Raw genomic sequence first — 25,825 nt, 5'->3', positions numbered from 1 at the left:
CTGGAGGGAGCAGGACTTTTTGCAGGGTAGGTGAAAATGATAGTATGATGTGGATTATGCCATCATGTTTTCCTTTGGTCTGAGGGTACAAGTTGACCCTCTTTCGGGGTACATGAAGGAATTTCTGTCTTGGGACATCATGGGCAGCTCACTCCTTGCTCTGAATCATTCCACACTGGCCTTGTCAGAGGCCTGATACCGAGCTAGATGGGCCCACAGGTCTGTTATGGCACAGCAAGGGGGCACATCGGGTAGATGAGCCCATTGATCCACAGTGGCAGGGATGGGGCAGGCGGGCCAGGCTGAGATTCAGCTGCGGAAAAAAACAACCAAACAGTGGTAAAAGTTTGTAAACATGTTTATTGCGTTATCCCCAAATCAGCAGGGCTGGCCGGAAATGGACAACAAGAAAGCAGCATTTCAGCCGTTGAGGGTAGAATTTGTAAAGGAGCTGCTGGGAAGCATGTCTCCACACCTGGTTGTGCTGGGTGCATAATATTATTTTGGGCAAAGGTGGACACAAGAACAAAGGGATATAAACTGGCCATCAGCAAGTTTAGGCTTGAAATTAGACTAAGGTGTCTAACCATCCGAAGAAAGAAGTTCTGGAGCAGCCTCCCAAGGGGAGCAGTGGGGGCAAAAAAACAAACTGTCTTCAAGAGTGAGCTTGATAAGTTTATGGACGGGATGGTGTGATGTATACACCACGCTTGACTGCTAATAGCAAATATCCCCAATGGCCGACGATGAGACACTACACGGGGAAGGCTCTGAGTTACTACAGAGAATTCTTTCCCTGGTGTCTGGCTGGGCCGCATCTGGGAATAGAAATTGTATGGCAGGCTATGAATATGTACAAATTTGGGTTTGGGGTGTGGAGGTGGGTGAGGGCTCTAGTTGGGAGTGTGGGATCTGGGGTGGGACTAGAAATGAGGAGTTCAGGGTGCGGGAGGGGGCTCCAGGCTGGGGTGGAGGGCAGGGTGCAGGGGATGGTCTCTGGGGGAGTGCTGGGGATGGGGAGTTTGGGGTGTAGGAGGGTGCTCCGGGCTGGGCCCGAGGGGTTCAGAGGGCGGATCGGGCTGGGGGTTAGGGTTCAGGCATGGGGAGAGGCTCAGGGGCGCAGACTCAGGGCGGAGCTTACCTCGGGCATCTCCCGGAAGGAACAGCATGTCCCTTCTATGGTTTCTACACTGAGGTGCAGCCAGGTGGCTGTACACGCTGTCCCATCTGCAGGCACCGCCCCTGCAGCTCCCATTGGTTGCAGTTCCCGGCCAATGGGAGATGCAAGGGCAGCGCTTGGGGCGGGGGCAGTGTGCAGAGCAGAGCACCCTGGCTGTTCTACACATAGGAGCCAGAGGGGGGCCATGCCCCTGCTTCGGGGAGTTGCATGGAGCAGTCCCTGACCCTGCTCCCCGGCTGGAGTGCCAGAGTGGGGCAAGCCCCAGATCCTGCTTCCCAGCGGGAGCTTGAGGGCCAGATTAAAATGGCTGGTGGGTTGGATGTGGCTGGTGGGCCATAGTCTAACTGATCATCATATTTAGAGTCGGGAAGGAATTTGTCCCCCGGTCAGATTGGCAGAGACCCTGGGTTTTTTTGGCCTTCCTCTGCAGCATGGGGCACAGGTCACTTGCTGGTTTGAATTAAATAGAGTACATGATAGATTCTTTGTAACTGGAAGTTTTTAGATCATCATTTGAGGACGTCAGTAACTTAGCTGGAGGTTATAGGTCTGTTGCAGGAGTTGGTGGATGAGATTCTGTGGCTTGTGAGGTGCAGATCAGACTAGATGATCATGATGGTCCCTTCTGGCCTTCAAGTCTGTGAGCCTAACAGAGATGGGCAAATAATTTGATTTTTTTTGGTTCATTTACAATTTTGAAAAGTTGGGGGGAGGGGGAAACTGTTCCAGGCTGGATCAAAAATGCAACTTTTCATCATTTTTGGCTCACTGAAAAGTTGAACAAAAATTATTTGGGGTTCAGATGAACCATTTCATTTAAATTTTGACCACTTCAAAATGTTTGGAGATTTTTAAAAAATAAAATAAAAGGAAATTTTGAAATTGAAACCTTTTTTTTTGAAAACATCAAGACAAAGCCCTCTTTTTTTTCCCCTTAGATTTTTTTCTTAATGAGCAATTTGGCAAAAATCAACCCAAATTTGTGGAATGTTTTGGTGTCATCAATTCTGCAGTTTTGGCCAAAAAATTTCAACCAGCTCTAGTGCCTAATTCCTTTAGATGCTTTTGATAATTCAATATTTTTTAAGGTGTGGCTTGATAAAGCCCTGGCTGGGATGATTTAGTTGGGAATTGGTCCTGCTTTGAGCCGGAGGTTGGACTAGGTGACCTCCTGAGGTCCCTTCCAACCCTGATATTCTATTATTCTAACCCTGACGGTAGCTAGCTCTATACAATGCATGTTTGCGTGTGTGTGTGTGTCTAGGCTGAGATATCCAAAGCTGGGAAAGTGGCGCACCCAGTTCCCTCACACAGCTCTGTGCACATCAGCCCAGGGTTTCAGCCACACACATGGCCCGGTGAGTCCCAGCTGCCTCCAGCACTCTGTGTAGTGGGAATTCCTGGGCCAAACCCACGCTGATGCCGTCTAATGTGCCGGGATCAATGGAGCTCCCAGCTCAGCTCACACGATGTTAGAAGCGTGGCTAGAAGAGAAAACATGGCCGGGTATGAGCTGAGACAGATGCCCTGGCTGTCTCCGTGTAATAGAGCCCTTGTATATATCCTCCTGGGACTCTCTTGGCCACCTAGACCGCTCTGCTTCTCCCCACGCCCCTGAGCTCTTCCTACCCAGCTCATCCCAGAAAGGGGAGGCAAAGATTCTGGCACTGCTTCCCCTCCCATCCCCAGGACTTGGCACCAGTTTTGTCCAGTTTGGGAGGCAGACAATCTCAGTTCCCTGAATAGGTGGTGCTGGCTGGCCTGGCCCTGCCCTCTCCCCGTTTCTGAACTCCCAGGTGCCATGTTCTGCCCCTAGTAACCCGACACCCAACCCCTGGGACCAGCTGCCCCCTTAGCACTGGTGCCATCTCGCTCCCCAGCCACCCTTTCTCCCTCGCCCCCAGTCTCCTGTTTCATGTGAGGAGCTGCTGAGGATGGCCACTCCCTCCACCACTCAAATCCCTCAGCCCAGCCCCACTGACACAGATGGGGTAGCTCCACTCCTTGTGGGAGAGGCCTGGTTTGGAATGGGAAGGGAAACTCCACCCGCAAGGGAGCAGGGCTCAGTTTGTGGACAGGCCCCAGGCCCTGTTAGGTTTGGGGCGAGGAGGGGGGGCTATAGGGCTGAAGGGGCAGCAGCCTCTATCAGATGACACCCCCCCCGCTTCCAAAGCCAAGCCCTTTCACTTCCTGCAGGATTGGGGAGGACAGTGCTGTTTGTGACATTTGCTGAGAGTCAAGGCTCTGATTGATTGCCCTTCCCCAGCGAGGCAGAATCATGGGGGGGAAAGGCAGCCAATCAGATGGGGGGGACATGTGGTTTTCCCAACGTTCTGGAGAAGGGTGTGAAAACCCAGGGTCAACAGGGAACAAGCCATTGGAAAGGCTGCTCTGGGTATGACCGTGCCTCCATTTCCCCCTTAGTATACCTGGGATAATATACTCCTCACTGCCACATTCTGGTGGTATACGTTTACATTACAGGAGGGTGGGCTGAGCGACTGGCTATAGATCTACATATATCACACACAAAAGCTACCCTAAAAGAGCGGTAAGGTTTTTAAGTCACTTGGTCAAAACTTGGGAAATGCCACAGTTAAGGTGGCCTTGTAAAAACTTAATTCAGCCCCCTTTTGCATATGCATTATTGTGATACAGTCTTTTATTCTCCGCTTGGGCAGAGAGGTGTCTGATGGGCAGGGGAGCTGGGAGCCGGGAGCCAAGACTCTATTCTCCCTTTTAGTCCCTTCATAGATCAATGCCAACCTTTTGCCCAGCCTCCGACCCCATGCTTAAGCATTAATAAAAACCTAGGAAATTAAATCACAGAATACGTTATTGTAAAGCAATTAGAGTTGATGAAACCAGCCCAATTAAACCATCAGATGTATACAGAGCTGATGCCATGATGTATTAGAAAGAGCAGGTCACTTACCAGCCAGAGAAGCATCTTGCCTTTGTGTATCAGTCACTGTGGACAAAATCAAAAAAGACAGAGCAGCCCCATTGAATCCCCATCTACTACAGCCTGCTAGTTCCAGGACAGGATTGTCCCTACACTCTGCTAGTACCCAGGGTTTAGACAACCAGCCCAACTCTGTATCCCAACTACAATCAGTCATTGCTAGGCACTGACTGAACAAGCCACATCTGCAGAGCCACTCACCATCCTAAAAAGTCTCTGGCCTTCCAGGCGTCGATGACCTCGGCGATGTTCCCCACCATTTGCCCGCTGGGCAGCTGCAGGTCATCAGAGACATCACCATTGAAGTTCCCGCAGGGTGCGCACAGCTTGTTAGCCAGGCTCTCGCCCACCCTCAGCGTCACCTCCCCGCTGGACCTGAACAGAACGTGCATCCCCGACGTCTGTACCACGGCCACGCCGCTCTGAGACTCGATCACAGACACAGCATCAGAGACGTTTGCCGGGAACTGCACTGAGCGCCCATTCACCTGAAAAGCACAGATGGGGAGGTCAGGGGAGAGCAGGGGGATGTGGAGATCAGTGAGATGGAGCAGGGACTGAGCTAGAGTCCGTGGGCCCCATTACAAGTCAATGGGGTCTATAATAACATCTAGTGGATGCAGCTGCTGGGGGACTCCTGGGTTCTGGGAAGGGTCTGGTGGTTAGAGCAAGGAGAGCTTGTAGTCAGGACTCCTGGTTCTATTCCCAACTGCTCAGCTGACTCCTTATTTGACCTTAGGCAAGGCATTTGATCAGTTTATGCCTGAGTTTCTGGGGATACTAAGGCCTGTGCCGTTCAATGGTCAAAGCAGGTTGAAACCATAGTGGGAGATCTTGCAGTCACTGAGAGCAATAGGGAAGGGTACTTTCTACCAGAGCTACAGAGATATAGGGCTCTGTCCTTTTCTTTCAGCAGACATGGGGATCTCTATTTTCTAGAGCTGAGAGGGAAAATTGTTTTTCTATCCCATGAAAATAATTGCGAATTTGACATTTTTTTGCCATCCAAAAATGGGAGGAAAAGTAAAAATGTTGAAAAAAACCTGATAATCTGAAAATTGTTTTGGATCAGATCAAGTGAAATGTTTCATTTCCATAACTTTGGCCTGGTCTACACTACGAGGTTATCTTGAATTAAGCAGCATTAAACCGAATTAACCCTGCACTCATCCACACAACAAAGCCCTTTATTTCAATATAAAGGGCTCTTAATATCGATATCTGTACTCCTCCCTGACGAGGAGAGTAGTGCTCAAATCGGTATTGCCGTTTTGAATTAGGGTTAGTGTGGTCGCAATTCGACGGTATTGGCCTCCAGGAACTATCCCACAGTGCACCATTGTGTCCACTCTGGACAGCAATCTGAACTCGGATGCACTGGCCAAGTAGACAGGAAAAGCCCCACGAACTTTTGAATTTCATTTCCTGTTGGCCCAGCGTGGAGAGCTGATCAGCACAGGTAACCATACAGTTCCAGAATCAAAAACGAGCTCCAGCATGGACCATACGGGAGTTACTGAATCTGATCTCTGTATGGGGAGATGAATCTGTTCTATCAGAACTCCATTCCAATAGATGAAATGCCAAAACATTTGGAAAAAATCTCCAAGGCCATGATGGACAGAAGCCACAATAGGGACTCAACACAGTGCTGCGTGAAACTTAAGGAGCTGAGACAAGCATACCAGAAAGTCAAAGAATCAAATGGACACTCAAGGAGGGAGGGGCGACTGACGACTGTAGCTACCCACAGTTTCTGCACTCTCCGAAAACCATTTGAATTCTTGGCTGAGCTCCCAAAGCCTGAAAGGTCAAAAATATTGTCGTGGGTGGTTCAGGGTATATGTCGTTGCCCCCCCCCCCCCATGAAAGCAAAGGGAAAAAAGTCCTTTCTCACCTTTTTTCAATGTCACCGTATGTCTACTGGATGCTGCTGGCAGACGCAGTGCTGCAGTGTTACACAGCAGCATCCCCTTCCCTTCCCTTCCCTTCCCTTGCAGACGGCAGATGGTGCAGTATGACTAGTATCTGTCATCGTTGTCCCGTGGGTGCTCCTGGCTGGCCTCGGTGAGGTTGGCCAGGGGCACCTGGGCAAAAATAGGAATGATTCCCGGTCATTCTCTTCTTTAAGTTTTGTCTAATGGAGATTCACTCCTGCCTGGAATATCATGGTAGTTGGAGGCTGCCCTCCCCTCCCCCGTTTGATCTCTGCTTGCAGAGGCAATAAAGTCAGTGTTGTTTCTTATTCATGCATTCTTTATTACTTCATCACACAAATGGGGGGATAACTGCCACGGTAGCCCAGAAGGGGTTAGGGAGGAGGGAAGCAACGGGTGGCATTGTTGCAGGGGCACCCCCTAGAATGGCATGCAGCTCATCATTTCTGCGGGATGTTTGGGGCTCTGACCCGGAGCGGCCGTTTGCCTCTCTGGTTCTTTAGTAGGCTTGCCTGATATTCTAGGCAGGACTGACTCTCCATTAGACAAAACTTAAAGGAGAGAATGACCTGGTGAGTCATTCCCATGTTTGCCCAGGCGCCCCCAACCGACCTCACCGAGGCCGGCCAGGAACATCCATGACAGCAGCAGATGGTACAGTATGACTGGTAACCGTCATTGTCAACTTGCAAAGCAGCAGACGGTATATTAGAGTTGGTGACCATCTTTGCTAACTTGCAAAGGCAAGGGGATGCCGCTGTGTAGCACTGCAGTACTGCGTCTGTTAGCAACATTCAGTAGACATATGATGACAGTGAAAAAAGGCTGAACGGGCTCCATGGTTGCTGTGCCATGGCGTCTGCCTGGGCAATCCAGGGAAAAGGGTGCAAAATGATTATCTGCTGTTGCTTTCACGGAAGGAGGATTGACTGACAACATTTACCCATAACCACCCACGATAAATTTTTGGCCCCATCAGGCATTGGGATCTCAACCCAGAATTCCAATGGGCAGGGGAGACTGCGGGAGCTATGAGATAGCTATAGGATAGCTAGTCCGGAAGCGACGCTAGCCTCGGTACATGGACAGACACCACCGAATTAATGTGCGTAGTGTGGCTGCCTGCACTCGACTTTATACAATCTGTTTCCAAAAATCAGTTTCTGTAACATCGGAATAATCCCATAGTGTAGACATACCCTTTGAAATGATTCATTTTGATTTAGATTTTTAATTTTTTTTATGTTTTTTGTTTTTATAAATTAAGTAACATTTCTAAATGAGAAGTTGTTTTGAACTGAAAACCGAAACTTGTCATTTAGAAAAGGTCAAAATGGGACGTTTCAACAATTTCTTTGTGAATTTTTCAACAGTATTTGAATCTCCCAAACAGATTAAGTTTTCACAAATGGATATTTCCTGATGAAAAAAAAGTTTTGTCTGAAAATTCCCAATAAGTTCTGATATTTTCCCCCTCCTGCCCCTTACTTTAGTCCCAGTTAGGGGTTATGGGGATTAATTCACTAATATTTATCAAGACCTTGGAGACACCAAATCAGAGTGAAGGATTTTTCTCTTGGGCTCCAACTGATGTAGGAAGCTTTTGCTCCCTTGGTTCAGCATGTTTCAACCCAGCCCCCTCTTACCCAGGCCTCCATGTTATTGTTCACAGTGACAAGAGCTTCTCGGAAAAAAACAAAGATGGCCTCACAAGCTGGTATTCCGTCATTGGTGCATTCGCAGATGTCTACCACCACCTTGAACCAGGCAGGAGAGCTCTCATCACAGAGCGAGGCCACTTTGTACATCCCACTGTAGAGGAATTTCCCCTTGACACCATCAAAGGTGGTGAGGTAAGCACCCGGAGAGACCATGCACTGGCCTTCCTGCTTCATGCATCCATGCATCCCATCCCTGAGCACGCAGATCTCTCCAGTGGGGCAGCTGTTTTTCTCACAGATGAGCCCGCTTGATGGGTGGCAAGTGCATTTCTCCGAGCAGTCACTGGAGATGACATTCTCCCTGGACTGAGGGAAATTCCAAAATTAACAACTTTCTAAAACTTTCTATTAGGTCAGATATTAGCCTCCAAAGATCAACAGCAACAGTGTTAGAATGCCTAGGGAAACTCTCACCAAGAGGAGATGAAAGACCAGATAGGGAAAGACAAAGGACGATGATAATGGCCAAATAAAGAACAGAAAGACAAAGGCAATGACCCAAGAAACAAGCAGAAGATACAGGACAATGGTGAGGATCAAAGAAACACGGTAACTTTAAATGATAATAATGTCAACCAAAGAGGATACCAATCAAAGAAAGAGGAAAAGACAAAGGATGGACTTTGAAAATCAAGGAAACAAGCAATTAAAGGATGATAATGGCTCCCACAGAAAGAAGGAAAAGACAAAGGATGTCAGTGGCGACCCAAGAAAGAAGGAAAAGACAAAAGACAATGGACATGACTCAAGAAACAAGGACAATTATTTTGTATTTATTATGGTAGTGCCTAGGGGCCAGTCAAGAATGAGGCCTTATTATGCCAGAAACTGTACAAAAATACAGTGAGAGAGCCTACACCCCAAACAGCTTAACATTTAAATAGAAAAGGCATGCATGGTAAAGGGGAACGTATAAGGGATAAGCATGATGACCAAATAAAGAAGGAAAAGATAACAGAAGAAGGTGATGATCAACCACAGTCAAGAAGGAGGGCAATAATGACAAATCATGATGACAGGCCTCAGAAATGACATCAGAACAGAATGAGAACCATAAACAAAAATCAAAATCCAGGAAATGAAGTTGGAAAAAATGAAACCTAGGTCTGTCATATTAATGGACTCTATTCTGTATTGGTAGAGTCCACTGGAAACTCTTAGAAAACTCATATATTTTTTACCAATTCTGCTCTGTTATTCTAAGGCTCTGAAGGCACCAATTGCACAGAACAGCCAGGACCCACCTTGATGTAGCGTCCATCGTGCATGCAGCCGCACCTGTCCATGGACACGCATCCCTCCCCATCGAACATGTAGCCAGTATTGCACTGGCAGCCTTCAAAGCATTTCTGGGTGCACTGAGCAGGGGCAGACAAGCCAGCACAGGTGAAATCACAGGACTTGGTGCACAGCTCATAGTGGCTGTTGAGTGGGCAGGCAAGGGCTGGAGAGAGAGATGCAAGAGAGAAAGAGGATGGAGTGAAGGTTTAAAAATAATTTCCACTGGAGACATAGTTACACTGTCTAGCACAGTGCCACCTAGCTCAGAGCTGAGTGCTGCGGTGGGTGGACTCAATGATGGGATCATCTCAGATATGGCTTAATTGTAGCATTTACTGCAGTGCAGTGTCCCAGAGCACCAGACATTGGAGTCAGAGCCAGAGGACAGTGTGTCCCCCATTGGGTCACCGACATTCTTCCAATCCTGACCCAAAGACCCATGGAGATCTGACCCAAGGGTGGTCTGGCTGGAGAAAATCAATCAAAAACACAGGTGCAAAAATTGCAATTCATCATGCTGCAGATGATGTGGCTACAGAGGGGCTGCAAACACCTGAAGATATTATAAACCTGAGCTCTAAGTTGCTATCAGGAAAAAAAAATCCTCTGGGGGCTAATGGGCTTGAAATGAAGCCAATGGAAAGACCAGAGCTATAGGTTGCTCTATAAACTCACGGCAGAAGGAGGCTGTTCTCCAGGTTTTGATCTTGGCTCCAGTTGTCTGGCATGCAGCCGCGTAGGCCTGGAGGCTCTGGCAGAGGGTCTCTCCCGTCCCGTTGGTAGCACACATGTCGTGGAGACAGTGGTTGAAGTACTTGGCAGGGCTGACCAGTGAGTGACAATCTCTGAAGGGACCTGAGGTGGCCCTGATCAGCCCACATGAGCGCTCAGACTGGTACGGTGCTGTCTGGGCCCCATCACAGATGGGGCATCTCTCTCCGCAGCCATCGGAGCACATGGCACCATCAACAGGCACCTTCCAGGAGGCGACAAACTCGCTCAAACTTTGAGTGCTCTTTCCACTGGGCAGCAGGAAGTCATCATTTTTGTCACCATTGAAATTGCCAGCCAGACCGCACAGGTGTCCCTTGTAGGTGCTGGGGATGGACACTAGGAGGTAGGAGGCAGTGTCATAAAAGACTTGGAGGCCAGAGGCAGACTGGACAATGATGTTGTTCCCTTCCTGGTTGATCCAAAGTTTCCCGTTGTCCATAGCCAGTGGGAGAGTATAGAGCTCTCCACCCACCTGTGCCAATGAGAGGGAAATTCACCAGTCACTAGCAGGGACTTAGCAGCAGTGTCCTGGTTACACTTACACACACACACACGTCAGGATCACAAATGGTGTGAGCCACTCAGTTGGCTTCAATGAGACTAATCTCAAGCAGGGACTTACCTCCACCTTCCACTTCCTTCCCCTCTCCAGAGAGATGGTGTAACCATGCACAGAGACCACCACTGCCCTTGTGCGAGCCACACGGCCACCACCAGTGCTCTCGTTCTCAACCACCACGGAAAATTCCACCAGCCGGGGGTCACTGCTGCAGACCTTGGCTAAGGTATAAGCACAAGAGCCCTGGATGTCGAAGGCCTGTCCATCAAATGAGATGTAGTGAAGGTCACCGGAAACTACACTGATTCCATGCTCCATGGGGTGGCAGCCCAGGACTCCGTTCTCCACCTTGCACTCCTCATTGGCTCCGCAGGAGGCCTCCTGGCACTCGACGACCCCGTTGTCTTGGCAGCGGCACCACTCCTGGCAGGAGGCACTGGTGTAGAACTCTTCTCCTTTGGGGTAGTACCTGCCCTGGTGCACACAGCCACACTGCACGATGGGGACGCACCGGTCTCCGCTGAGGATGAATCCGACATCGCAGAAACACCCTTCTACACAAGGCTCCTCACATCTGTCTGGAGCCAAGGGCCTGTGGCAGGTGGCAGGACAGCTGCTCCCACAGAACTCGTAGTGAGAGTTCCGGGGACAGGTGAGGCCTGCAGGAGACATTGGATTGAGCATGCAGATCTCTGTTAACACCAAGAAGTCTGGGAAAAGACGTGGTGCCTACTGCTCTGGGAGGGCAGTGGGGTCTAGTGGGTTAGAGCAGGGGGACTGGGAACCAGGACTACTGAGTTCTCTTCCTAGCTCTGGAAGTGGAGCAGAGTCTAATGGTTAGAGTAAAGTGCAGTCAACAACAATAATAATATCAGTTACTAGACAGAACTTGTTAAATGGCACTAAGGCTGAGAATACATATCAGTAATTTAAGGGTAAAATGCATTACAGGGGTGTTGTAATTATCCTACCACCAGGCATTGTAAACCCAGGAAATTGAGAGTTAAAGTTAAACTGAAAAGCAACCCAAAGAAAATGAACAATTAGGACAACCAAAGTGCTTTAACTCTCCTTGTCATGACACCATGAAATCACCGTATCCCTAGCAAGTTATTGTCGTGTGGCTGTGGTCCTCTACTAGATTTATCTGATTTTTGAAGACACAGTCAATGTTTTCTCTAACACTGGGCAAAAAATAATTTTTCCCTCCCGCAAGAGTTTGAGATTCTGAATTTTGGCCCTTTTTGAAATGGTGCAAAAAGCTGAAATCTTTAGCATTGTCACAGTGCAATAATCTGAAACCAATTCTGATCTGGTCACCGGAAAGATGCTGCTTTGACCATTTTAAATTGTTTCATTTAGATTTTGACTTTTTAAAAAAAAATATTTTAGTATAAGTGAACTAAGATTTAAGAACAAAAAGTCATTTGACTCAAGAAAAAAAAAGTTTTGATTTCAAAAATGTTGAAACAAGATGTTTTGACAATTTCAACACTCTGTTTCTTTTCTTTTTCTCAAGTAGTTTTGGTTTTGGCAAAGTGACATTTCCCAACAAACAAACATTTTGGGGGGGAAAATTCCAGACTAGTTCTATTTTTTCCCCTTCTTTTGATGTTGTGGGGTGAAGGACTGTCAGGCATGAGATTTTGTTTTTATTGGACTTGTATTAGGTTAAAATTGTTAATTCAAAACTTGTTTTGGATGAAATAATGTTGTTGTTTTTCTCAAAACCAAAAGCTTTCACAAAAACTTTCAGTTTTTTAAAATTCTCCAATTTTTCATTAAAATTAAAAATGTTTAAAGTGTTGACAATTCAAATAGTCAGATCTTTGATTTCCCTGTTTTGCCAGTGAATGCAGGACAATGAATAATGTCTCACTTAGTGTCTTTTCCCCCCATTTTTCTCATTTTTCCACTTATCAAAACTTGCTCTACTTTGAAAAAAAGAGAAAAAATGAAACTCTGACTCTTGAGAAGTTTTGAAATTTTCAGAGTAATAAAGGGAGGGAGAAGAAAACAAGGAAAGTGGAGAAAAACAACTTGGATATAATTCATTTTATTGCATTGTGACTAAAAACAGAGAACAAAGGGAGATCAAGAAAGAAGGAAAAATGAAAATTTGAAATGTCTAAAATTATAATTTTTGAAATGTCCAAAATTCTAATAAAAATCACAAAGAAAATTGGAAAAATGGAAAACTGTTACATTATGAGCCCTGCAAAATGCAAACAAACTTGAATATTTAGGAATTTTTTATTAAATATCCCCACTCCCCCTGTTTTTTGAAAAGTTCTGCCTATGACACATGGGTGAGCAGTTCTGATTCCACCCAGCAGAGGGCGCTGGTGCATGTGCTTGCTGGCCAGTTTGTGATTGTATTAAACTTACGGCAACATGTTCAGGGAGTGACACTTACTGCAGAATGAGGCCGATCTCCACTGTCCTATCCGGATGCCCCTGGCCTGGCAGGATGTCACATAGGCACTGATTGCACTGCACAGAGTGTTATGATGACCCTTGTACTGGCAGGTGTCAAAGACACAATCATCAAAGAAGGGGGCTGGATTGATGGCTCCGTGGCACTGTCTGAATGGCCCGTTCTGTCGGGTGAGGACCCCACAGTACTGGTCTCCCTTGTAGGTTTGTTTCTGAGCCTCACTGCAGACTGAGCAGACCCCGGTGCAGCTAGACGAGCACCCCGGGACGTCACCAACCTTCCAGCTGTCAGCGAACTGAATCTTATCAGATGTCTGAGTTCCATCCTTCATGGTCAGATCGTCGCTGGGGTCCTGATTGGCATTGCCACAGAGGCCGCAGACTGCGTTGGCGTACGTATTGGGTATGATGACCCTGGCGTAACTGTACCAGTCGAAGCTCACTCTCAGGTCGAAGTCGGTCTTGATGAAACCATGAACACCACTGATATAGGCCTTGAACTTGCGCTGGTGGGAGAAGGGCAGGTCCACAAAAACGCCATCCACCTGGAAAAGACACGGCAGGGACAGTCAATGGTCTATTCCTGCATGCACAGATCTTGTAATACTTCCACATACCCTTAGATGGAGCAGCCTGGACCACCTACCTCCAGAACTGAATGTTTCATAAAACTGTGCACAGAGAGCTCCAGGAAGTTTATCTAGGAGTCATAGGGGGGATAGCTGCACATTTTCCTTTTTTAACTCTGCAGGGAAAATTTCAAGTTTTCTGTGAAAAATCAAAATGTGAAATACTTCTATGCCAAAATGCTATGGTGGAGACTCTTGGAACTTGTAGTGTGGCTGCTTCATGCTCCCATCCTCCTGTGTAAAAAACTGGACATATTTAGTGTTGAGAAAAGAAGACTGAGGGGGGAACCTGATAGTCTTGAAATATGGTAAGGACTGTTATAAAAAGGACAGGGATGGACTGTTCTCCATGTCCACAGAAGGTAGGATAAAAAGCAATGGGCTTAATCTGCAGCAGGGAGATTGAGGTTAGATATTAGGAAAAATAAGGGATGTTAAGCTCTGCAACAGGCTTCCAAAGGAGCTCATGGAGCCCCCATCACTGGAGGTGTGACACTGGCAGATCATGCCAAGGTCCCCAAGCCTCAGTTGAATACTGACACATATGTAGCTGGAATCAGTCTGGTTCACCAGAGTGTTAGTATTGGTAAAAGAGGTGTTAGAATTATAAGAATGTGTTTAGTATTTAGACTGTTGAATTCTGGTGAGTTGCTGCCTACGTTAATCTACCTATAGCATCTGTATCCCATATTGTAAGGCAATATTTGAGCATTTGCAATGGGAGCCTCTGTTACTGTGTAAATCACATGAGCATGACATGAGTATGACATTAACTAGTGTGAAGTGCTGGTCTCCAACAAAAGGTGCTGGCCAACAGGGAAGGTCCATCAATACAACACAGACTATTATGTAATGATTAAGAGGACAAAAAACTTTGTTGCTCTGCTCTTTGGCATCTGCCCTGCTCCCCTCCCCGCCCCTGAAGATGAGTCATACAAATAGATTCTTCCCATCAGCTGAATCTGTAAAGGAGGTTGGGGATAAAACCCCCTAAAAAGAAGGACCTGTATCTTTATGCTGCTTGGACTCTGAGGGGTAAGTTTTACTAGGTATAAGCAAGAGATCCCCAGTGCTTAGCCAGGGTTTACTTAGCCCAGAGGACATAGAGCTTGCTTATTACGACAGCTTCTATTACCTGTTGAAATTTAAGATTGTAACTCGTTTGTGTATCTATGTTTACCTGCTTTAACCTTAGCAATAACTCCCTAGTTTCCTTTATAATAAATCTTTAGATAGTTTATTATAGGATTGGCTACCTGGATAAGTGACAGGTCCTTTGGGAGTGGCAACAGCCTGAATGTGGTTGTGATTTTTGGTGTAAGGGACCATCTATCACAAGGTAGCAGACAGACTGGAGTACCCACAGGGACTGGCTGTGACTCCATGGTTAGGCTGTTGTAGTATGTGTGGAGTTTACACTTGGTGGGTGAAATCTAAGTACAGAACTCACAACCAGTTTGTGGTCTGTGCCCTGGTTCTTAGCAATCTGCCTGACGTTGGTACTCATGTTCTTGAGCCACTGCAGGAGAGCTTGGCACCAGCTACTAGAAACTTATAGAAACAACAGAGAAGTGGAGAGAGCTGAAACCTAGGAGCTCATTTGAAAAGTCTAATAGATATAATAGGGCTGTCTTCCTCTCGTGAACCCTCAAATAGGGTATAATAACTGAGGGCACCATTTGAGACCTCAGAGTTTGCTGAAAGGATGTGGCTAGCCTCTCCTCTACTCCAGGGTGTCAGGGCAAAGACAAAGAATTTTGCTGATGGCACAAGGGCTGCAGAACTCAGGAGCTTGGACATTTGGATCAAACACTCGGGTACATTCTCCTCTGAGTGATAACCGCAGTGTTCGGAGGCTGAACCAAAAAAAATACACCCCAAATTCAGTTGGTTTTAAACTGCAACTGAATTGTCCAGGTTTTCTCACAGAAATGAACCCCTGGCATGTTTGATCAGGTTGAAAAAACATTTGCAACATCATTTCAAAATGACACTTTGAAACAAAAGGTTGACTCAGATGGACCTCTCGAGGTCCCACACAGCCCCACATTTCAATGACTATGATGATAGTGGCAGACAGTGGCAGCGAGACTGAGCAACCTGAAACAAAGGGGACCAAATGTGACAATAAAAAAGAAAGGAAGATGAAAAACAACGTGGATCCAGTTTGCATTTCTAGTGCCCGTCAAACATTTTTTCAAAAACCAAATCATTCCAACCAAATCATTCCATCCATTTTCATGAATTTCTTCCCACCGAAAATAAGTCATTTTTCAACCAAATATTTGTATGTGAAAATATTCAAATAGTTCAAACTCTGGTATGGGAAGATGGAAACCACCTGGGTTGTGTTTTCTGGATATAGACTAGACAGCAAGATTTCAGCCCTGCAAGCGATCCCAATAATGACTCTACATCGTTACCTGCATCTTGCCTGGATGATCCTTGCTCATGCTGATGGTCACATTGTAGACCTCTAAGGTCACTGTTTTGGTGAAGGACACGGCCTTACTGCCACGGTTGTTATTCTCCACTTTGACGTTGAACGGGGTGAGTGTGGGGTCCTCAGAGCAGACAGCCGCGAACTGGTAGATGCAGGTGCCCATAAAATCATAGTTTTTCCCATCAAAGGTGGTGTAGTGAGGGTCTCCAGTAGCTATGCAGGTGGAGTAGGTAGTTGCCTTACAGCGGTGGGCACCGTTCACAATGACGCATCTTTCATTGCTCTTGCAGCTGGTTTCCTGGCAAACTACTGTGCCCAGGCTGGGGTCACACCTGCACCGAGAGCGGCAGTTCTCATCGGCCCAGAACTCCTCACTGGGTTTGTAGTATCGGCCATTATAGTCACATCCGCAGCTCCCCATGGGGACACATTGGCCAGCGCTGAGGACGTAACCATCATCACACTGGCAGGTCTCCGCGCAAGGCTCTCGGCAGGAGGAGGGGGCAGTTCGGTCAGAGCAGCTGGCTGGGCAGGCGTTCCCACAGGCCTCATAGTGGCTGTTCTCAGGGCAGGGCAGGACTGTCAGGAGGTCAGAGAGGGGGAGATTGCAGTGAACTAAATAACCTACCTAGAGACCGTGAGCACTACAGACAGATTCGTACATGTGAGCAGCAGCCATTGCATTATCTGCCTTGCAGGATACTGTACGAGCCAACAGGGCTGGGCCAGGGAATTAATTCCCATATGCAGACAATGAAAGGTAATGCACAATATTCACTATTCTCTGTGTGTCTGCAGCCAAAGCTCCTGGCATTAGGAGCCAGGCAGATCTCAGCAGCTAAGAAGCAGAGATTGGGTGTAAAAATAACTGTAGGAAGCAGGGCAGGGGGCTCAGAGAGGGACATGGTGCCACAGGAAATAGTGATGATGGGCTCACTAGGGGGTGCTGTGCTACACAGGTCGGGGTGTGGGTTAAATAGGGGGCGTTGTGCTGCAGGGGGCGGGAGAGCCATGCTGCAGGGGTTGGTGCAGAGGGTTCAGTCATGGGTGCCGTGCTGCAGGGGGCGGGGCAGGGAGTTCAGTAGGGGGCGCTGTGCTGCAGAGGGTGGGGCAGGAGGTGCAGCCGTGGGTGCTGTGCTGCAGGGAGCAGGGCAGAAGCTCAGCAGGAGGCGTTCTCCCCTCAATGTCAGTGGTGACCCCAATGCCCCGGTATCCTGCACATTCCCTCCCCGCAGTCACATCCCTCCCCATCCCCTCCATCAGCAGGGGAAAATGACAGACTAGCCCTATTCCCTCCCATATCAATAAGGAAAACAAGATGCTGCCCTCACCACAGCCGGACGGCGTCCTCCAGTCGTAGACAGTGACTCCGTGCTCCCGGCAGGCGTCCGCGTAGGCTTTCAGCGCCTGGCACAGAATGCTCTTGTTGCCCTCATTCAGACACACGTTGTAGACGCAGCTGTGGAAGAACTCGTCAGGGCTCACTCTGGGGTGACACTCTCTGAAGGGCCCTCCTGGCACTTTGCTGATCCCCCCGCAGTGACTGTCCCCACCATAGAGCTGCCTCTTGCTCTCCTCACACACCAGACATTTCCCCTGGCAGGAATCCCTGCAGGAGGGGTCTGAGTCCTCCACTCTCCAGCTATCAAGCCAGGCCAGGACGGAAGAGGCTTTGGTGCCATTGGAGAGCGTCTCTTCATCGTCACTGTCACCGTTGAAGTTTCCACACAGCCCGCAAGTGCTCCCAAAATAGCTGCTGGCGAGAGTCACGATCACAGCCCAGTCACTGTTATACCGCACCTGGAGCCCAAAATCCGTCTGCAGGACAGGACGTCTCTCGCTCTGGGAGAGCTTGATTTTCCCAGCCTCCAGGGTGACCGGCAGGCGGACGCTCTTGTCGTTTAACTAACGAAAGAGAAAGGGGAAGAAACGGAGGCATTATTGCTCTTTCCACGACACCCGCTCTTACTGCCACTGTGAGCTCTGTGGGTAATGATTCACTGCCACAAATATCCAAAAAACCAACCAAGGCAAAAGACAAGGGAAATTCACTGTCAAAAAACTTTGTGAATGCAAGGTTAAGATTATCCAGCGCTGCCTTGCGCCCTTCCAGAATCTAGACTGTGGGTAAATTTACATGTCTCAAAACCAGGACATAAAAAGTTAAAGTAATGGTCACTAGTTCTTACATCATGCTTTTTCAGTAATAGATCTTCAAGTGCATTTCTAAGGGGCTGTGTATCATAATCCCCATTTTACAGAAGGGAAAACTGGATCACATAGCAGAGAAGTGACTCACCATCACTCAGCAGCTCAGCAGGCAATGCCACCAATAACACTCAGGTCTTTTGAACGCTTTAGCCACTAGGCAACACTGCTCTGCCCAGCCTGGAACTGAGAGCTGGACCCCACCTGAGGTCAGATTCAACCAGATAGACTCAATTTAGGGCAATTCAGTACCATAGTTTGAGCCAAGGGTGTGCACGAAAACATGACACAAAGAGAGGCATAACAGAGAGACCAGCCCTTTGGTTCTGGAATCCCTCTGCACAGATCTGGTCGCCCCATCTCAATAAAGGTATATTGGAATTGGGAAAGGTGCAGAGAAGGGAAGCAAAAACGATTAGGGATGTGGAACAGCTTCTACTGGAGGAGAGATTAAAAGACTGGGACTGTTCAGCTTGGAAAAGAGAAGACTAAGGAAGGATATGATAGAGGTTTATAAAATCCTGACTGGTGTGGAGAAAGTGAGCAAAGAAGTGTTATTTACCCCTTCAGATAACACAAAAACCGAGGGTCACCTGATGAAATTAATAGGCAGAAGGTTTAATGCAAATAAGAGGAAGTACCTCTTCACACAACACACAGTTAATGTGTGGAACTTGTTGCCAGGGGATGTTATGAAGTCCAAAAGTATAACTGGGTTCAACAAAGAATCTGCTAAGTACATGAAGGACAGGGCCATCAGTGGCTATTAGCCATGAGGGTCAGGGACGCAGCCCTATGCTCCACTGTCCCTAAACCTCAAACTGCCACAAGTATCTGGCACTGGTCACTGTCAGAGACAGTGTACTTGTCTAGGTGGACCATTAGTCTGACCCAGTATGTCTGTTCTTGTGGGCAAACTACTCCAAATTCACACCACTGTCCCAACCCCCAGCCTCAAACAAACATACTAATTTTCAAGACAATCCAAGCATGCATGTGGATTCTAGAGAAATCTGAAACGTTAGAAATGTGACATTTCCGAATCAAAATGTTTGGGAACTTTTGTTGCATGGAAATTTTGATATTTCAACTTCATCTCGATTTGCAATGGCAACAAACATTAAAACATGAAGAGTTTCCATGGGGGGACTGAAATGCTGATTTTCGCTCAGCTGTCTCCACCTCTGCAGTTTTTCACTCCCTTACAGTTTAGGTGCAGGGCTACTTACAGAACAACACTGTATTATATGTAGAATGGGATGAGTAGCTGATTTTTCTGTTTGGTGCTGGCTGCAAAAAAGAAAAAGTGGTTCGGATTGAACCTAATCTGAATTTTTGCGGAATTGCTAAGGTGTATTTGGGGCCTGTTCTAGAGGTAGGATTTGAATATGGGTCTTTTGTTTTCCAGCTGAGAACCCTAAAGAGTGGGCTAAAACCTGGCCATGCAGCAACTCCTTCAGCCATTTTGTAACTAGCTAAAACCACTTGTGTCAAATTCATGACTAGTTTTGGATTGACTGAAACTGCCTCTTGTTCAATAAAGTATTTCTCTGAAAAAATATGCCCAGTTCTAATTATAAGTGAAAAAGTGAATCAAGCCAGACAACTCACCCTGACTTCTCCACTCTCTCCCTTGTAGATGGAGATGTTGTAGCCATAGACGTGGATGGTAGTCAGCCCAAGGTTGGAACTGTCCTGTTTTCCCATGTTTTTCTCCTTGATGGTGAAGGGCTCCAGGGTGGGTTCATGACCACAGTACTTGGCGATGGTATAGGTGCAGGTGTCTTGGACATCCATGGTCAGACCATCAAAGCTGTAGTACTGGGAGGTCAGGGACCCCTGGCAGGTTCCCGTGTAGTCATGGAAGCATATTGCCTGGCCGTTCTTAATCCTGCATGTTTCCTTCTCCCGGCAATTCAGTGTTCTGCATGGATCTGAAAAAAAACATAATCTCCAATGGATTTTGCTGCAGAGTGAGGCCTGACATGGCCCCTGCGTTCAACAGAACCATCTGGGGTGCCAGGCATGGGATGGCCAACAGAACCCAAGGGCCGATCCAGATGGAACTGAGTAACTGTAGCTCCCACTAACTCATAGACTTCAAGGCCAGAAGGGATCATCATGAGGGGAGAGGGATAGCTCAGTGGTTTGAGCATTAGCCTGCTAAACCCAGGGTTGTGAGTTCAATCCTTGAGGGGGCCATTTAGGGAACTGGGGTAAAAATCTGTCTGGGGATTGGCCCTGCTTTGAGCAGGGGGTTGGACTAGACTACCTCCTGAGGTCCCTTCCAACCCTAGTCTTCTATGATCATCTAGACCAACTTCTTGCACATTACAGAACCTTTCCTAACCTCTGTCTGAATTACTGACACCCTCAAATCAAGACTTCAAGGGACAGAGAATCTGCCTTTTACTCAAGTTCAGTCCAGCAAGTGACCAGTGCCCCATGCTGCAGGGAAAAGCAAACCCCCCAACAGTCTCTGCCAATCTGACCTAGGGGAAAATTCCTTTCCAACCCCAAATCTGGTGATCAGTTAGACCCTGTGTGTGTGGGCAAGACCCATCAGCCAGACACTTGGAAAAGAATTCTCTGTCATAACTTAGAGCCCTCCCCATCTAGTCTCCCATCACCTGCCATTGGAGATATTTGCTATCAGCAGTCACTGAAGCCATGTGCCATTATGGGCAATCTCATCATACCATCCCCTCCATAAACATATCAAGCTCAGTCTCAAAACAAGTTAGGTTTTTTGTCCCCACTGCTCCCCTTGGGAGGCTGTTCCAGAACTTCACTCCTCTGGTGGTTAGAAACCTTCTTTTAATTTCAAGCCTAAACTTATACATGGCCAGTTTATAGTCATTTGTTCTTCTGCCAGCATTGACCCTTAACGTACTCCTCTGCCACCCTGGTCTTTATCTCTTTGATGTATTTATAGAGAACTATCCTGAGTCTGAATCAAGAGAGAGAAGGAGGGTGGTAGGGCGAGGTGGACAGAGTCCATGACACCATACTCACCGCTGGTACAAATGGCTGGGGAGCCGTATGCCTTCTGGTTTCCGATCCCAATGCTCAGCAGGCCAAAGGGGGAGCTGGCATGCTCCACATTATGGACCTGGAACCCTTTGCCAAGGCTGTATTCAGCCCAAGAATATTCTGTGCCTGGAACTGGCTTCCACAGGACATTACGCAGTGGTCTCTTATCGACGGTGACCCCCGTGGACTCCAATGTCTTGGCAATGATCAGTGCATAGTTCTCAAACTCGTTGTGCCCGTAGATGTGATAGGACTGGCAGTAGCTCGAGATGGCTGGGATGGCCATGAAGAAGGGGTCGTATCTGATGTTTCCTTTGGTCCCACCATCACAGAAGAAGATGACTTGGATCCCAGCACTAGCGGAGAAGTACAAGGCATTGGAGCTAGGGGTTCTGTACTGCACAGCATTCTCAGCCAGCAGCCTCATCCTGCTCTTGCTCATCCCAACTTGAATTTCCACCTCAGTTGTTTGGGAGGTGGAGACATAGACGATATCACCCTGCATCTCAAAGGACAATGGGGGCACGATGAAGGTGGTCCCCCAGCTGGAGACAGGCAGGAGCTGCTCAGACACATGGTCACACTGGTTGGATCTTGTCACGCAGGTGTGTCCAACGTAGACAGCCACAGGCTTCTGGGAAATGATTTTGGTGCCAGATATGTCCACTGGGCTCTGCAGCTGGACAGCCTGCTTTGCCTCCAGCTTGATGGTAAGCCTGCTCCCTCCGAAGTGCGTCTTTCCTTGAAAAATGACAGCCCCTTTCAGGTGCACATCAACTGTGGTGGGGCCCTCCCAGGCCACAATGGCAAACTCTCCAAAGCGATCTGTGCCCATGATCGGTGTGACAATGTAATACTCTGTTCCCAAGCTCTGCACCGGGTAGACAGGGGAGGTGTCGGCCGAGTTGGGTTTGGAGTTGAGTGAGAAGACAGAGACATCATTGTCAGCCTGGACAACGACTGTGTTGTCGAAGACTTTGGCCCCTACCATTTCAGCGTGGGGTGGGATTAACACCGTTGCGGTCTGGCCGCCATTCACCTGGACAGGCACCCTGAGCGCCGGCTTCTTCATGGAGATGGTGATCAATGTGGCTGGGGCATAGCCTGTGATGAGTAGCCGAAAGTCACTGTTGAGTGTTTGTTGTAAGCCGTTCTGCATGAAGGCTGTGATGAATTCTCTTCCGAGAAGGCGTGGAGGGGAAGGACCCAGAATTTCCCCAGATACCACACTGAGAGGAAGGTTAGGCATGCCTGGAAAGACAAGTGGAAGGAGAAGACAGCTGTTATTATAGGGGTCGCATTACTGATCATGGACCACAGAACAAAAAGATGAGTGTGTGAACTAAGCATAAGACAAGCAACCGCAGATGGGTACAGACAGACGGGGAGCACCAGGGAACAGCCAATGAGACAACATTGCTCAGCATGGTGGGTTGTCAGATGAGCTGCGGCGTAACCATTGTCAAGTTTTTTGTAGTCCTTGTGGCAGGATTTGAAGGTGGAGAATGTGCTGGCTTTGTGAAGGTTTGCAGGGCGCTCCTACCAATCATACAGGGCAGTGTGGGGGAAAGCACAAAGGGGCTTGTTTGGAAATTGGTACAGGAGCCCATCACACGCTGTGATGAAAGGGGTTATTGTCATTTGGTGCCAGCTCCATTACAACTCAGCGTTCAGTAAATAGAGCCAGAGGAGGCGGAATGGTTTATTGCTGTGAGTTAAAGCACTAAGACCAATCCACAAGGACCTGCTGGCTCATGCTGTCTGTTGTTGCCAAGTGTTCAGAGAGCTGGGAAAACGAGGAACAAGGGTCTTGCGGTCAAGGCCGTAGATGGGGATCAGGCAACCTGGGTTTAATCTCCATCTCTACTTGGATCAGCACTGACTGCAAGGGAAGTGCAACCTCAAATAAGCCCCCCCCCCGACCCTGCTCCCTCCAGCACAATGCCCTCTACAGAGAACCCAGATGGTTAAGGGTTAATGTCTCTTTTACCTTTAAAGGGTTAAGAAGCTCAGTGAACCTGGCTGACACCTGACCAGAGGACCAATGGGGGGACAAGATACTTTCAAATCTTGGTGGAGGGAAGTCTTTGTTTGTGCTGTTTGTTTTGTTCGTTGTTCGCTCTTGGGGCTAAGAGGGACCAGACGTACACCCAGGTTTCCTCCAATCTTTCTGAAACAGTCTCTCATGTTTCAAAATAGTAAGTACTAGCCAGGAAAGGCGGATTAGTCTTATGTTTGTTTTCTTAACTTGTAAATGTGTATTTTGCTGGAAGGATTTTTACCTCTGTTTGCTGTAACTTTAAATCTCAGGCTAAGGGGCGGGGGAGTCCCTCTAGGCTATATGAATCTGAATACCCTGTAAAGCATTTTCCATCCTGATTTTGCAGAGATAATTTTTACTTTTTCTTTCTTTGATTAAAAGCTTTCTTTTTTAAGAACCTGATTGATTTTGTTCCTTTTTTTTAAGACCCAAGGGGATTGGGTCTGAACTCACCAGGGATTGGTGGGGGGAAAGGAGGGGGGGGAAGGTTAATCCCTCTTTGTTTTAAGATCCAAGGAGTTTGGATCAGTGTAGCCTCTCAGGGTAACCCAGGGAGGGGAAAGTCTGGGGGGAAAAGAGGGGGAAGGCTAATTTCTCCTTGTGTTCAGATCCAAGGGGTTTGAGTCTTGGGTTCCCCAGGGAAGGTTTTGGGGGAACAGGAAGTGTGCCAAACACTATATTTTGGCTGGTGGCAGTGTTATCAGATCTAAGCTAGGAATTAAGCTTAGAAGGGTCCACGCAGGTCCCCACTTTTTGGATGCTAAAGTTCAAAGTGGGGAAAAAACCTTGACAACCCCTCACTCCCCACAGCACAGTGTCCCCTTCGCAATCCCTGGAGCACAGAAAACCACTGCTAAGCCTCCCCCAGCAACTCCCTGCAGCACGGCGCCTCCTACAGAGCTCCCACCCTGCTCCCTGCAGCACGGCGCCCCCTACAGAGCTCCCACCCTGCTCCCTGCAGCACGGCGCCCCCTACAGAGCTCCCACCCTGCTCCCTGCAGCACGGCGCCCCCTACAGAGCTCCCACTCTGCTCCCTGCAGCACGGCGCCCCCTGCTGAGCCCCCACCCTGCTCCCTGTTGCACAGGGCCCCCTACCGAGCTCCCACCCTGCTCTCTGCAGCACAGTGCCCCCTATGGAGTTCACACCCTGCTCCCTGCAGCATGGCGAGCCCTGTCAGGACTCCTGGGTTCTATCTACATGGCCCCAAACTACTGGGCATCACCCACAGTTAGGTGATGAGCTTGTCATGCTCCGAAAAAAGAGACAGAGGTGCCTTTGTGAGCCCTGGATCACTCACCCCAGAGCACGACCATCCTGGCCCACAGGAGCAGCTTGGCCTTTCCGAGCCCCATGTCCGAGCGCATTGTTCAGTGGCTGAAAGACACATCTTGAATTAGTGGAGAGCACACAGCGCACTGCACAGAAACAGTCCAGGGCCGAGATTCCCTGCCGCAGCCCCTGAGGCTGGGAGGAAATGTCCACCCATGGTCTGGTTTTTATCACAGACTTAGCAGCTTTTACAGAGGCAATGTTGGCTGATGAGTAGCATACCGGGCTAGAGAATATGAGTCCTAGGTTCTATTCCTGCCACTGGTCAGGTGACCTTGGGTAAATCATGCCCCTCCCCGTGCCTCAGTTGCCCATCTGGACAAGGGGGATAATGACACTGCCCTCCTTTGTAAAATGGTTTGAGATCTACTGGTGAACAGCACTAGATATTATTCTGTAGCTTAGATACTTATGTAGCCTTCCATTAGCAAAGCATCTCACAGTGATCATGGTGCTTACCCTGGGGGTACAGGGAAGTGCTGGTGTCCCCAGTACACAGGGAGGCTATGTGAGTTGCTCAAGGACACCCAGGAAGTCTGTAGTTTAGTAAGGACTTGATGCCATTGCACCTAAGAGATAGGTTAGTGCCCTAACCACTAGCACCCCTTTAGGAAGCATCATACCTAGTTCTTCATCTGTGGCACTCAAAGCACTTTACAAAGGCAGCTGTGAGCATTATCTCTATTTTCTACACAGGGAAACTGAGACACAGACAGAGGAAGTGACTTTCCCTAAAGTCAACTAGCAGTGCAGCCAGGACGAGAACCCAGGTGCCCACAGTCCCAGGCCAGGAGTCTAGCCCACCGCCTTTCGCCGAGCCAGAGGACAAACTGAAGAGCGATTCAAGGGGCAAAAAAACCGTTTTTCCTTAAGGCACAATCAACCTGTGGAACACACTGCCACATGACCTAATCAAGGCAAAGCACTCGGCAGGACTTGCCAAAGGCTTAGACATGTCTGCTGATAACAAACCCCTCCATGGTCATGCCGGGTAGGATTGGGGGCCTCATAATCTAGGACACAAGCCAACCGCTCATGAGCCGGCACCAGGGAGAAATGTCCTCTCTAGGCAGATCTGTTTGGGAGGGTTCAGGTCCCTTCTCCTGGAGCTGCTCGACTCAAGATCAGCAGCAGGATCCTGGTCTGGATGGATTTAGTTACAATCAGCCTCTCAGCAAACAGCAGCAGCTGCTGAGCCAGAACAAGACACCGCCGGCGCACTTACCTCCAGCCCCTTTGACTTATCGCAGCAAAGGTGGAGCAGAAGAGGCAGCTGTCCACTTTGTC

General features: G+C 48.3%; 1 protein-coding gene across 1 annotated transcript; it reads right to left on the bottom strand.

Annotated features, from left to right (window-relative positions):
• Positions 1-368: 368 nt before the first annotated feature.
• On the bottom strand, positions 369-25,825 carry LOC127038138 (IgGFc-binding protein-like). Its single transcript, XM_050930575.1, has 13 exons — positions 25,764-25,825; positions 24,507-24,583; positions 21,149-22,417; positions 19,745-20,067; positions 17,257-17,830; positions 15,906-16,504; positions 12,834-13,398; positions 10,481-11,076; positions 9,760-10,330; positions 9,048-9,247; positions 7,729-8,109; positions 4,347-4,633; positions 369-2,664 (listed from the first exon to the last, which is right to left on the bottom strand). The coding sequence occupies exons 2-13, from the start codon at positions 24,571-24,573 to the stop codon at positions 2,643-2,645; spliced, it is 5,454 nt and encodes a 1,817-aa protein (XP_050786532.1). The 5' UTR covers positions 24,574-24,583; positions 25,764-25,825; the 3' UTR covers positions 369-2,642.

The sequence above is a fragment of the Gopherus flavomarginatus genome, chromosome 20 (genome assembly GCF_025201925.1).
Source record: "Gopherus flavomarginatus isolate rGopFla2 chromosome 20, rGopFla2.mat.asm, whole genome shotgun sequence".
NCBI classification, from domain to species: Eukaryota; Metazoa; Chordata; order Testudines; family Testudinidae; genus Gopherus; species Gopherus flavomarginatus.
Note: the sequence above shows the minus strand (reverse complement) of the source record. Positions and strands in the feature narration are given on the sequence as shown.

Bases quoted from the DNA above. Each gene is read 5' to 3' on its own strand.
- LOC127038138 (XM_050930575.1), bottom strand. From the start codon at position 24,573: ATGCGCTCGGACATGGGGCTCGGAAAGGCCAAGCTGCTCCTGTGGGCC. The intron at 4,634-7,728 runs GTAAGAGGGGGC...TGTGCTTTTCAG, and splicing joins ACAATAACATGGAGGCCTGG to GTGAATGGGCGCTCAGTGCA. The intron at 2,665-4,346 runs GTGAGTGGCTCT...TTTCTCTTCTAG, and splicing joins GCCAGAGACTTTTTAGGATG to CCACGCTTCTAACATCGTGT.